General features: G+C 40.6%; 1 protein-coding gene across 3 annotated transcripts in view; it reads left to right on the forward strand.

Moving 5' to 3' along the window:
- Positions 1-13,987, forward strand: part of sh3rf1.L (SH3 domain containing ring finger 1 L homeolog) — a 98,998-nt gene that overhangs the window by 77,570 nt on the left and 7,441 nt on the right. For 2 of the 3 annotated variants that reach the window (XM_018230913.2, XM_018230906.2), the window contains exons 6-9: positions 3,338-3,448; positions 8,314-8,471; positions 10,614-10,784; positions 12,290-12,549. In XM_018230913.2, the coding sequence (XP_018086402.1) occupies positions 3,338-3,448; positions 8,314-8,471; positions 10,614-10,784; positions 12,290-12,549 (700 nt within the window). The remainder of the gene's footprint in view (positions 1-3,337; positions 3,449-8,313; positions 8,472-10,613; positions 10,785-12,289; positions 12,550-13,987) is intronic. The other variant, XM_018230921.2, reaches the window with a different exon arrangement.

A 13,987-nucleotide genomic window follows, 5' to 3' on the forward strand; every position in this document is an offset into this window, starting at 1 on the left:
GTCTGAGATGATATTTTAGCAACCTCGCTTGGAGCTTTAGTTTGTCTTCATGTGAGCAATTTAATGAAAACTGAAGTAATTAGGTAATGTTGGTGAAGAAATGTTGTACCATTCTAAATTCATGTGGTGCTTTTATATAAATGAGTGTTTTTTCAACAACTTGATATAAAATCTTTTCTCATCTCGTATGAAAGAATAGTTTTAGGCTTTTTTGTGCCTAGATACAGGCACTTCATCATAGGCTATGATTAAGTGGCCTTATCTACGCACAAAGTATTCTTCATATGAGATGTAGTTTCTAAATACATTTTCCTGCATTCATTTCCCTAAGTGTTCTAGTGTTTATTGCTGAAATGTTGGTGCATATGCAGGGCTGGACTGAGAATTAAAATAGGCACTGGCATTTCAGGTACACAGAGGCCCAAACAGCCCCCACCAGCCCACTAAATACTTACTTTCTATGGGACCTTATAGCAGCCCCTCTGGCATTTGCCAGAACCCACAGATTGCCAGTCCGGGCCTGTGCATATGTGCTCTCTAAACTGTAAGGTCTAGAGCAAGCACAGCTGGACTTCAGTGTTCACCTTGGTGATTTCTGCTCTTTCCAATTGGATCAGTTTGTATAATGCCCCTTGAAAGCATGCGTGTCATGGAATATAAACACCCCCTAGCCAGGTTATTGTGATGAATTCCAGTTTTTGAACATGCCTATTTTTCATTTAATTTGATCAACATTATCTCTTCTGAACTCAGAGCTACAGCGGTTGTATGTATCATCTATGCTTGTAAATCAGTACTTCGGGCAGCAAAAACAATCCAAATTGCCTGTTTCTTCTGTTTGAACAAGGGCACTTTATTTAGAGTGCTACGCAATATGTTGGCGCTATATAAATACATGTTAATAATAATAATAATAGAGTCCTGCACCGAACCAATTTCTAAGACCTGCAGCCCGCGACCCGAACCACAACCCTCATATTTACCCACTTTGATCCGCTACCCGTCCCGGACCTGCAACTGCCTTATCCGCAACCTGACCTGCAACACGCTGACCACTATCAAACAGGAAGTGATGTTGCTGCAAATCGGAAGTGACATCATCAAAAGTGGGCTGGGACAGAAACAAGTTTTGTGAAATTTTTAAACTACTAAACTATAGACAATATAACATGAGATAAAAAATTTAGATGAGACCCGCATCTATACCCGCACCTGAAAATCCTACCCTCATTCCACAGGGTACCCGCTATTTTTGCGGGTGACTCGCAGGTACATGGCCCGCTGCAGTACTCTAACTTGGGTAACCTGCACTTGCTGAGGACACATTTTATGTGTAAGGAAATGAAAGACAAATCTAATAGAGTAGAAACCTGAGTTTATGTCGCTGGATCTTACATTTTCACAGAATTTATGCCGTTTTGTCATGGTCCTGTTCAAACAAGCTGCCTTTTTTTCTTTCCCGGATTTAACAATTTCCTAGAATTTACTCCGTTTTGACACAGTCCCCTGGGAAGTGTAAAATCAGAGTTCTCCTGTAGTTCAGTGAGGGTGGACTGTATGTGAGCTGGTTTTCTTTAGCAATAAAGCACTTTGCTGGTTTTATTTTTTTTCTTTTGTTCTAAAAATTTACAGAGACTGTTCTGCATGCAGCAAATATAAACATTGTTGAGAGTGACTTCATTAAGGGGCATGTTTATTATGTGGTGTAGAAACGGCAGAATAATTCGACAGAAATTGCCATGTAAAAAAACGGTGTAATTTTTGACATGTTTTTTCTTTGAGCAACTTCCCTCGGAACTCATGAATGTCTGAAGGAGTTTTATATAATGGCGGTAAATCTGATAAATTTGATAAATTTGCCATTTGTTTTACACAGCTTTTTACATCTTTTTTTTTTTTTTTGGACAATTTAGTTATACACAGCATAATAAATAGACCCCTATGTGTAGGTACAATTAATGAGAGCTGGTTTCTGAAATGGCAGAAAACAACTTTTTTGACCAAAGCTTAGATTTTTTGGGCTATCATAGGTGGTATAAGGTTCACTATTTGATATGTTAGTTGCTGTGTCATTTGTAATCTACTGAAGTTCATATCCAGCATCTAAGCAGTGTATCCTTTTAATAGTCTTAAAGGAAAACTATACCCCCCAAACAATGTAGATCTCTATTAAAAGATACTGAGTAAAACAGCTCATGTGTAAAACCCTGCTTCGTGTAAATGAACCATTATCATAATAATATACTTTTTTAGTAGTATGTGCCATTTGGTAATCATAAATAGAAAATTGCCATTTTAAAAAATAAGGGCCGCCCCCTGAGATCGTAAGATTCACTGTGCACACATACAAACCACATGTAAGGTCACATGAGCCAATTAACAGACAGAGTTCTGCCTTTTGCTTCCTCACTTCTTCCTGTTGCAGTTGGTGTTGTAGTATTTCTGGTCAGGTGATCTCTGAGGCAGCACAGATAGAGTCACGAAATGGTGGTTCAAGGCAAGAGATGTAAAAGGGCAATATTTATGTAAATATATATTCCAGTTTGGTAAGATTCTTTAATATGTCATTCAATTTGATATAAACTATCTGTTGCTTAAATGTTCATTTTGGGGGTATAGTTTTCCTTTAACATTTAACTCAATAAGAACTTGTGGAAATTATCTTTATAGAGGCCATTTTGGCTGTGGAGCTACTGGAATGTGTAATCCATATGTTAATGTAACAATAGGAAACAATGAGTAAACCTCTACATTTTATTTAAATATATCTACTGGTTAATCTCCATACTACTTTACCATTTTGACAGTTGTGTAGACTCTGAAATTTGGGAATCAGGAGTGACATTGCCCTTTAGGAGGAGTTGTGTACATTTAACTGAAGAAGCAGAGTATCTAGTATATTGTAGGGTTGCCACCTGGCCGGTATTTTACCGGCCTGGCCGGTAAAAATGATGGTTGATGCCAATGTTATTAATAGGGAAAAAAGATAAATATATAGGAAGGCCGGTATTTTTCTCCAAAAAAGGTGGCAACCCTAAGTATAATGTATTGGTTATCCAGCCATTAGGTACCATTTATTTAACAGGTAGAGACTCCTTGTGAGCAGGCAAAGGAAAGGCAACCCCATATTGTTATTGAAACACAGCTCCCTGTTTTCATACTTCTTGGTAAATAGTTAATACTCTCATCAGGAATGAAGCCTTGGGGGAAGTCTGCTTCTAATTATGGACAAACGAGTTATGTAGGATTCAGCATGATCTTTACTAACAAATTAAAGCCTTATATAGAAAATATGTTAAGTTAATAATTCCATTGTTTTTTTCCCCATTCTTATTAGGTCCATATCAGTACAACAGGGCTCATTGTGACCCCACCCCCTAGCAGCCCTGTTGTAAGTGGCCCTGCATTTACATTCCCACCGGAGGTCACATACCAAGCTGCTCTGGGAGTAAGTAGCAGGCAAACCCTCTCTCTGGCCTCAACAGCCTCCTCTCTCACATTCTGTCTATCCACTCCTTTCAATCTCCTCTGCTCACTCACTGGCCTTTCCAGCAGAAATTATATATTCACATTCAACCTGAATTTAAATGTAGTAAAGTATGACTTATTTATTGATAAGAAATGGAGCAGCCAAATTGTCTTCTACCCAACACAGGGCAGACATTGGCAGCTGACCTTGTTAGCCATGACCAATTTGCATTGTATTTGGGGCCAAAACCATGGCGTCCCAGATCAGAACCCCTTTAGATATAAACTGGGCAGACTGGAACTGCTAATAGGGAGCAGGCACTCAGTGAAGGCAAACTTGCACCAGGCAAATAGTTCAAAGTGAAGAAAGTTTATTGTGTCCACAGCCTATACGCATTTTGTGTCATAAACACTTAATCATAGGCTCCTAGACTGGAACTGCCGACTGATCTACACATATGTAGCTTGAGAGCTAACCCATGTGATTTGGGTCAGCACTTGGGTGGACAAATGGGAATATTGCTCACATCTGATGATCTAGCTGTATGAGCAGCTCTTACCATGTTTGCCCAGCTGTTGTCTTCTTTACAACAGAGACCTCTAGGGGTTAAATTGGTTGATAACATTTTTCCAATGATTTAGGGGTGCCTAGAAACATTACAGATCAAGGATCCCTGGCCAGAGCGCTAGAAGTTGCCCCACAGTATGCAGTAACATAGCATGTACACCGTGTCTTTATAGGATCCGATGATGTTCCGATGATCTGTTGCACCCCAACATCCCACAAACTTGCATTTTCCCCTTCCTTACACTAGTGAATTCATAATTCGAGGGAAGAGACACAAAAGAATTGCTAGAATGATGCTGATGAGACACTCAAGGGTGACACAGAAGGGATCACACAGGAAACACATTCTATAAATAAAACTCGGAAACAATGATGGACCTTATTTCAGGGCCAAGAAGACAAACACAAGAGCATTCTCTCTGACAGTTGCTGTGCTTACTCGACACTTGACTTGAGATTTCTTTTTACCCCCAGCGAGAAAAGTTATCAGGACAAATACCCCATTTGACATAAGCCTATAAATAGTGACTAAAATATTCAGTATTTCCGCAGCTGTTGTTGAATCAGGGATTCATTGTTACTCACTTAGTATTCACTGAGTCTATGGCCTTGCGAGCCAGGAGTCTCTCCCATAATCCCTCTGCTCAGACACACACTTTTTTTCAAATTTTTTTCTAATGAATGACTTTTCAGAGATGAAAAAGTCAAGTTGATTAAATAGTGTGCATGCCTACAAACAAGGATATAATCTTATAGTGGATTACGCAAGCTTGTGAGCTGGGAGGCAGTGAGAGATAAGGTATCATACCTGAGGCAGAGGGGAATTCAGTGAAGAGGATCTCCAGCTGGGATACTCACGTCAGCATGTTGCCCTCCTTCTGTTCTCGCACATAATCTGCTTTACTTATTTTTAGTCCTAAACCCTTGCTTTTCTGACACTATTAAACTTAAAGTCGGCCATTTCCCACAATGGTTTTTATTGTTGTGTAAGTGGTAACTCATATAGTTTATCCTCCACGGTCAGGGACCTTCCCATCCCAGAAACCCATTCAGCCCATGGACCACCAGCCATTACTTTGCTTTAGAGACTTTTTATTCATAATTATCATGATTATTATTCTACTTTTTTGCGTGCTAACATTCCAACCAATTCATTATACAGGTATGGGATCTGTTATCCAGAAAGCTCCAAATTACGGGACATCCATCGCCAATAGATTAGATTTTAAGCAAATAATTTACATTTTTAAAAATGATTTCCTTTTACAATAAAACAGTACCCAGTACTTGATCCCAACTAAGATAAGGTCTATTGGGTTTATTTAATGTTTAAATGGTTTTTAGTAGACTTAAAGGGATTCTGTCATGATTTTTATGGTGTAGTTTTTATTTCTAAATTACACTGTTTACATTGCAAATAATTCACATGAAACATGTAAAATTTCATACCTAACCCAACAAGAGTATTTTTTTTAGTTGTATTATTGGTGTGTAGGCAGCCACCTAGGTCATTTTGCCTGGTCATGTGCTTTCCATTTTGCCAGCACTTTAGGATGGAACTGCTTTCTGGCAGGCCATTGTTCTGTTGTTAGGCTACTGGGGGGAAAGGGAGGGGGTGATATCACTCCAACTTGCAGTGCAGCAGTAAAGGGTGACTGAAGTTTATCAGAGCAAAAATCACATGACTGGGGGCACCTGGAAAACTGACAATATGTCTAGCCCCATGTCAGATTTCAAAATTAAATATAAAAAAATCTGTTTGCTCTTTTGAAAAAGGGATTTCAGAGCAGAAGTTTGCTAGAGCAGCACTTTTGAAAAGGACGTTTTCCCATGACAGTATCCCTGTAAGGTATGGAGATGCAAATTATGGAAAGATCCCTTATCCAGACGACCCCAGGTCCCAAGCATTCTGGATAACAGGTCCCATACCTGTATAGAACATGTGGGTTGCATTGATATTCTCTGTTTATGGGAGGCCATGAGGAAGCCACTTTGCCTGGTGAACTTGTGGAGTGTAGAGCTGCAGTTCATGGAAAATTATACAGCAGCTTTGTTTGAAAATGCGTAGGAGTGTTTTCTGTTTAAATCAAAGGGTATATAGTTGTGGTCTTTTCATTTATAAGCTTGATTCAAGTAATAGCCTTATAATGGCTTGATTAATAAGAGATACGTAATAATTAATCCAGCACACGAAGTTTGCTCAAGGGTTATTACCCGTGTTTAATGTCAAGCCAAACAGGTTACAACGTTTCGGGGGCGTACCCCTTCGTACCCCTTCGTCAGGTACCTTTCGTTGGGGGTGCCGTCCTCCTATGATCCATGCACCGTGAACGTTGAAAGAGGGACCAGGTGTGCATCTGCATTTCGTTTGGTTGATTAATAAGAGACACTTAAGGCCCCCATACACGGGCCACAGTTTATTGGCCCTTGTGTTGGGCCCTCCGAAGTGCGCCCCTGATCAATATATGGCTGAAAGTCTGGCAGATGCCGATCGGGCAGGGTAAAAAATTGCGGGCGCATCTGTTCGTTGATGCGGCCCTGCAATCCGACTGCCCGTGTTTTTTCCATCCGGATCCGATCGGTGGGCCCTATGGCCCACGATTGGATCAGCCCGATATCGCCAACCTCAATGTGGAGCGGGTCTCCCTGTGTATGGCCACCTTAAGCGAGAGCTAAATTGCAAGAGAGGTTGCATGTAGCTGAACCTGGTGTTTGTATCACCAGCAGGTCTGTGGGCAATTTCTTTTGGAAATCCTGACATTTAACAAGTAAAAATTGTAAGTTGAAATTGTATTTGCAAAGGCTAACTGATTTCTTCTTGTACCCCTGTAACTTACAGAGAAACCCCACAGGGAAGTTGCCGTGCTTGTGAAGCTGCAGCTTTAAATAGATGATGTATATTATTTGCAGTCTCATAGATTCTCATAGAAAAGGAAATGCTCTCAGTGCTGGCACATCACTGGGATACATGGGAACAAATAAGACTAGTTATCAATTGTAACCGAATAGGCCCAGGGACTCTTCAGAACAAAAATGCTTTGATTAGCATGCCAGGTCTGTTGTCAGGGGCTGAATGGAGGCACTCACCAATTTGCTAAAATTAAAACGACATTTGTCTATCAGTATCGGGAATACTTGAACTCTTTCCAGGATGTCTTAAATTTTGGCTGCTGGACTGTTGCAAATGTTCCCAGACAAATGCTTGTGCATGGGGGCCTAGAAGAGAAGATCTGCTTGTGTGCCTCCTTAACCCCCTTCCTGCCAGTCAGTCCAATCATAACCAGCAACAACATTGGTGGAGTGAATGGAACTGGAATTTGAAGCTGAAGCTCCACTGATTCAGTCCATCTTGGCTGCTGGAGAATGCTGAGAGTTGCAGTTATCAGGAGCTGCTTTCTTTTCCCTAAACTAAACCTCTATAGACATAACTGTTAGAACTAGACCTCACACTTTTCATGCTGGAAGGAGAGCTGGACTTCCAATTGAAATACATATACTCCTTCCTACTCAGACAAGCCATAAGCTTCTGATTTAGCCTTGACTTGCACAACTGCCACGTGGATTCCAATATTTCATTTCAATTCTGATTGTTGAGGGAAATGTATTTGTGCTTTCCCTAATTAGATTATCTTTCTTATTCTCAGCGGCGGAAAGCTGTAAAGCCCCGGCTTAGAAATGTGGCTTTGAGGCTGGCCAGCTATTGTTTGTTTGTTTTCTCTGGAGTGTTAGCATTATTGTCTTGATGTTTTATGGATGACAGAGCCAACAATTGCACTGCTGAGTTTCAAAGGCAATCTCTGCCTTTTTAAAGGTTTCCTATCTACCGATACATGTCAAAGAGTTGTCAATTTAATAGAGAGGGAAACAAGGAGCGGAAATGGAAGCACAACCCACATCAAAGGCTTGTATATCCCCCCACAGCAGAGATTTAAGGTGACCTGCATTACATTACATCAATTCTCCGGTACAGCCAATACGACTGTCAGGGGATGCTGGGAATTGTAGTTAAATCACAGCTGGAATGATACAGGCTGGATTACCCGGGAGCAATTAATGACAAACAGGGTTCAATTTCTTTTTGTATAACTATATACCAGGTATGGACCCCACTTGATTGGGCTGGTGTGGGCCTTAGGGAAACCTGTCAATCGTAAAGACAAATGCCCAGCTAATGACTACCAATGTAAATTGTTTATTGGTGAGTGAGTCTATTTAAATGCATACTTAGCTATGTAATTAAAAATAACTTATATTCTTCTACTCTCTGCTTCCTACAGGATATGAATCCTCCTCTTCTCCCTCCTCCACCACTGGCCACTCCTGTTATCACGTCGGCCTCCTCCGGAGCTGCATCTGCTGCTGCCACGGGACAGAGAACTGTTAGCGGTCCTGCTGAGCAAGTTACACACTTGAGAACATCTGCCAGACCCAGTGTGTAAGTTAACGCTTGTGAATACTGTATCATTCTACACACTGCAGCAGGTCAGAAGATGCTTTGGTCCTTGTGCTCTAGTTTAAACAACAGACAATGATCTTACCGTTATTTTATCTGGTGCAGGCAATATTATGTGGGGGACACACAAATGTGCAGAAAGCACAAATCTAAATGTGGGGCTGTAGCCAATCACAGTGAGTATCTTAGCAGTGTTCTGCCTTGTATCAGATTGTCGCCAGCCTTAAGGTGCTGTTGGGTTCTGTTGTGTTGGAATTGCAGACTTGTATACTTGATGCTGAGGAATTGCAACCACCGCTTCCATTATCCAGAAAGCTCCAAATTACGGGAACGTCATCTCCCATAGACTCCATTTTATTCAAATAATCCAAATTTTTAAAAATGATTTCCTTTTTCTCTGTAATAATAAAACAGTACTGTGTACTTGATCCAACTAATATATAATTAATTGTTATTGGAGGCAAAAAAGCCTATTGGGTTTATTTAATGTTTAAATTATTAGACTTATGGAAAGACTTATGGAAAGACTTATGGAAAGATCCATTATCTGTAAAATCAGGCATTCTGGATAACAGGTTCCATACCTGTATATTCAAATGGAATCTATCAATACGTGGCATAGCTGGCATGCTAGTCAAGAAGCTTTAAATGAAAACTTTACCCCCAAAATGAATATTTAAACAACAAATAAGTTTATATCAAATGAAGTGCCATATTAAAGAATCTTATCAAACTGGAGTATATATTTAAGTAAATATTGCCCTTTTATATCTCTTGCCTTGAACCACCATTTCGTGATGGTCTGTGTGCTGCCTCAGAGATCACCTGACCAGAAATACTGCAGCTCTAACTGTAACAGGAAGAAGTGTGGAAGCAAAAGACGGAACTGTGTCTGTTAATTGGCTTATGTGACCTAAAATGTATTGTTTGTTAGTGTGCCCTATGAATCTTAGGATCCCAGAGAGCTGCCCTTATTTTTTTAAAATAGCAATTTTCTATTTAGGATTTCCCAAATGGCACATACTACTAAAAAAGTATATTATTATGAACATGGTTTATTTACAAGAAGAAGGGTTTTACATATGAGCTGATTTATTCAATATATTTTTATAGAGACCTACATTGTTTGGCAGTATAGTATTTGCACAAGGGTTTGTGTATGTGTTAATGCAGCCACAGTTGATATGGGCAGTGAAGCCTTTGAACAGAACATTGAGATTTCAGAGATCTGTCTGTTCGGTGTTGCCATGTGGAACAGAACAACGTTATCTGTCACATAGTAGCACATAAACTGGTTTATATCCCCAGATCTGCTGGATATTTCATTCTTCCTTTAACTAATGCCTTATCCAGTTTTATTTCTGTGATCCAGATGTTCAGTAGGAATATCTGTTCCTGATTATACACAAGGTAACCATTGATCAGCCAAGCAAATGTCTTCCTAGAATGTTGTCCTGCTGTTGAGGAGACCCCTCCATTTCATAAAGATAACCCAAGGAAAGTGGATTACGCTGATTGGGTGAGAGCATTCCTGCTCCATGTGTTTATCATTATATATTGCGGGCAGACTTCAAAGTTTGCATTTGAATGGAAACACTTGGACTTGTACAGTACAAACGCTTACTATTGAAAATGGTTTCGTTTAAGAAGCTAGACATATTGTGTCTGGTATTTTCAGACGACATGGTTAGTGATTAAAGGCAAACTTTGGTTTGTAGGCAATATTTTCCATGGCTAAAGATTCCAGGTGCTTGCCATGATGTCCTTACAGAATAAGTATTTCCTGAATCAGTGCTATTGAGGTCCAGGCCCAAGTACATATAATATTATGACTGTCAGGGCCTGGAAGTAGTGTATGATGTGATTGATAAGTCACCAGTTTCCTGCAGAGATCTATCTAAATCCCACCTGGAGCACATTTGTGTAGGCCTCAGCTGTATACTGAATGTAGACAATATGACAGATCTCCCAATGAGGAGGACATTTTATCCAGATAGTCTTGTGTTTATATCTCCGATCATTACAGTGTCTGCCTTCTTTCCAGTGCTTTATGCACCAAACAATCCACAGTTTTCAGTAGTCGTACCATGCAGAACAGTAAATAGTGAATCTGTCTCTTTTCAGGTTCGTCGCCATCTATCCCTATATCCCACGTAAGGAGGATGAGCTGGAACTGAGGAAAGGTGAAATGTTCTTGGTATTTGAGCGCTGTCAGGATGGCTGGTTTAAAGGAACTTCCATGCACACCAGCAAGATTGGCGTGTTCCCTGGAAACTATGTTGCACCAGTTACTAGGTGAGTTTTTACTCAAATGAATAGCTTTTAACCCACGTTATCTGAAGCAGTCACATGGCAATATTGCCTAAAGGTGGCCATACATACAGAGATCCGCTCGTTTGGCGGTTTCTTGAGGTGGGAGATATCGTGCCCTAGGGCCCAACGATTGGATCATATCGGCAGTCAGATCACGGGACCGCTTCAATGAACAGATTCAGTCCACGATCCCATGGGATTTTTACCCCTGCCAGATCTACATCTTGCCTATTCTCGGACAGATATCGACCAGGAAAGCCTGCTGGAGGGCCGTACACACGGTCCAATTAGCTGCCTTTTATTGGCCCATGTATGGCCACCTTAATCTTCACGAGGATAGTCTGTAGCACAATTAGAGGCTTTTCCTACCTTACACTGTAAGTAATTGTTTAGTAGGGTTTGGAGTTATATCAGGGATGCCCCGCCTGCAGCCCTCCAGCTGTTATTGAAATACAAAATGGCATAGAGTTTTTTGTCTTATATTGTGGGCCTGAGCTTTCCTGCATCACTCGAAGCCCCCCTTCCCCAACTCCTGCTTTGAATTAAGCCAAACCTAATATAAATGTTTATTATCTTTTATATGTAGTGTAATATTATGAGCAAGGGCTCTTAATTACTTGGCATTAGGCCGTCCAGAGGTTCTCATTTTTATACACGCACAGTGATTGCTGCTTTCCAACATCCACCTCCTTTCCAGAGACAAATGTCAGTAACTGAGTGCAGGGGCAGGATGCTTATATTCCCAGGGACCAGCATGATAAGTAAGAAGCGTGTGTGTCATGATCCAAAAAGCCTCAACTTACTGCCTAGATTGCCGGTGTCGTTACAGGATATGGAAACCAACTGAAAGCCAAGCATTCATAAAGCTGCCGGAGGAGAAAATGCCAATGCCAGCCGATAACACAAGTGCAGACTGTTATTGCTATTAATGGCAACTGCCTGTCAGACAGGGTGGATTTTGGGCCAAAAAATATGTTTAAAGCTAAAATCAAGCAGTTGCCATTAATATCAGTTGCAGTCTGTGTGGAGGGATCAGGTGCTATTGGCATTTGTGACATTAGCCTAGCTGTAATACTTTTAAATATTTTCTTATATGAAAACTCTCTTTTTGCATCAAAAATTTACCTAACTGCCATTATTTATGTCTATGTACAAAAGCAAACATAGAATGAAATATCTGGGAAATGGTATGCTTGTAATGGGCCTTTCTAGGAGTTACAGGTGCTGCCCTCACCAGTCTGTGGGTGTCACATAAGAGACTCTGAGCAGCTGACAGAACACAAAATCTGTTTCTCTACCTGCTACTCTGTAGAACCACTGGGTTGATATCTGATCATCGGCCATTTAATCTCTATTTGGCAATGGAATATTTAAAAAATGAAAACCAATTGCAAATTGTCTCAGAATATCACTCAATACATCATAATAATAATTCTAAGGGTGAACAACCCCTTTAACTTTTTACATTACCTATGTTTATTTTAAAGGGCATTAACAACTGCAACACCGGCAAAAGTTGCCATGGCCACAGCTAGTACCAGCAACGTGGTGAACTTGGTAACACCAACAATTCCGGGAGCTCCATGTCAGAAACTGCCAGCGAGTGGAGTGGAGTTTGCCAAGACAAATGGGGTCTCACCGGCTGGCATTCCAGGCTCTCATATCCAGACTAGCCCGCAGGCCAAGGTTCTGCTGCACATGAGCGGCCAAATGACCGTTAACCAAGCCCGCAATGCTGTCCGGACAGGTAATAAGGATGGTAATGCATATTGCATATCAAACTGTCAATTCAGTGATATTAGATATTGTGGGTAGTAGTTGCAGAGCAAAGCTCACGCATCACAAACAACATGACAAAGCCCGGCTATAGTTAGAATTCACTGTGATATGCCTTCAATGTACTGTCTTCATATTTTCTCTGTTAGCTAATAGTTTTCCTGGTGATGAAGCCCTAGAACTCTTTGGCAGCACTAGAAACCCTACTGCCGGCTGGGCTTGGAAGCACCACAAAGAGCAATTATTGACGTGTTACTTAGCAACGCACATTTATTAGTTATAAATTGGACCAATAACTTTTTTACAAAGTGACATCATTCCTATATAGCACTCTGTGGGCACTGTATGGGTTAAGGGAAGTTCTTTCAAAGCCAGAGCTCAATTCAGATTCAAAGCAGCAAGCTGAAATAATATGAGCTGCTTTCATTGGGTGCCTGGTGACATCTTGTTTATTTCCACTCTACAAACCAAGAAGCCGCTTTATGGCTCACGGAAGAACGTTCTGACAAATGCAGAAAATGCCTCGCTCAAAAGTGAAATTGTCAGCTTGGTTTTACTGCTGGAAGGGGAGCGCTGCCTGTAAGAAATCGCCATTTATAGCCAGATCCTATACATCTGTTCCTATGCTCGTAAGTTACAGAGCTCTTTATTAAATTCGCAAGTACAAATTGATGAAATGGCGACGAAAAAATAGTTCAGTTCTTTGGGAGTTCAGGCAAAGGCTGTGCTAAATATCACATTTTTACTATTCAGCCAAATACGCAGGATTGCGACGGTTACTCGGCTAAAGGCGAGAATAAAACCGCCGAAGTGGGTCTATAAAATGAGGCTGTGAAAACACTGTTATTTTCTCATATGTTCATTTAAATTTATGGGGCTCACGGCTGTTCTTAATTCCACCTAAATACAGGCTCTAATAATGAGAAGGAAAGCAAATACCAGCATTTCCTCCGCTTGTCTGTAAAAACCAGTTCAATTAGATGAAACAACTGTTAGAAAGGAATATTTTGAGCACATTCTGAGAAAATGAAGCCACTCTGGGTATGTGGGTCAGTGCGCATTACATTCAGTTTGGGGTGAGCTGTATTCTAAGGCTTTACATCCATTCAAACTTGTCCTTACAGAGCAAGAATGTCCGATCTGTGGCCTTCCAGCTGCTGTCCACACTTTCAACATCATTATCTGTAATGTTTGCTTTTGAATCAGAGCAGTGATCTTTTGTGATGTGTACAGCAGTGCATTTCACATTTATTGGACTGAAACCCCCATGTGTCATCCAATATTGATCAAGACTATGACAAGACTAAAGACTCATATGAACATTTCGTTATCAGTCACTCAGTTATGGTTCCAAGATGATCTACAATTGATCTCCCCATAATTGTCTCTAAAGCACAGTGAAAGTTCAA

The sequence above is a fragment of the Xenopus laevis genome, chromosome 1L, assembly GCF_017654675.1.
Source record: "Xenopus laevis strain J_2021 chromosome 1L, Xenopus_laevis_v10.1, whole genome shotgun sequence".
Lineage (NCBI taxonomy): Eukaryota > Metazoa > Chordata > Amphibia > Anura > Pipidae > Xenopus > Xenopus laevis.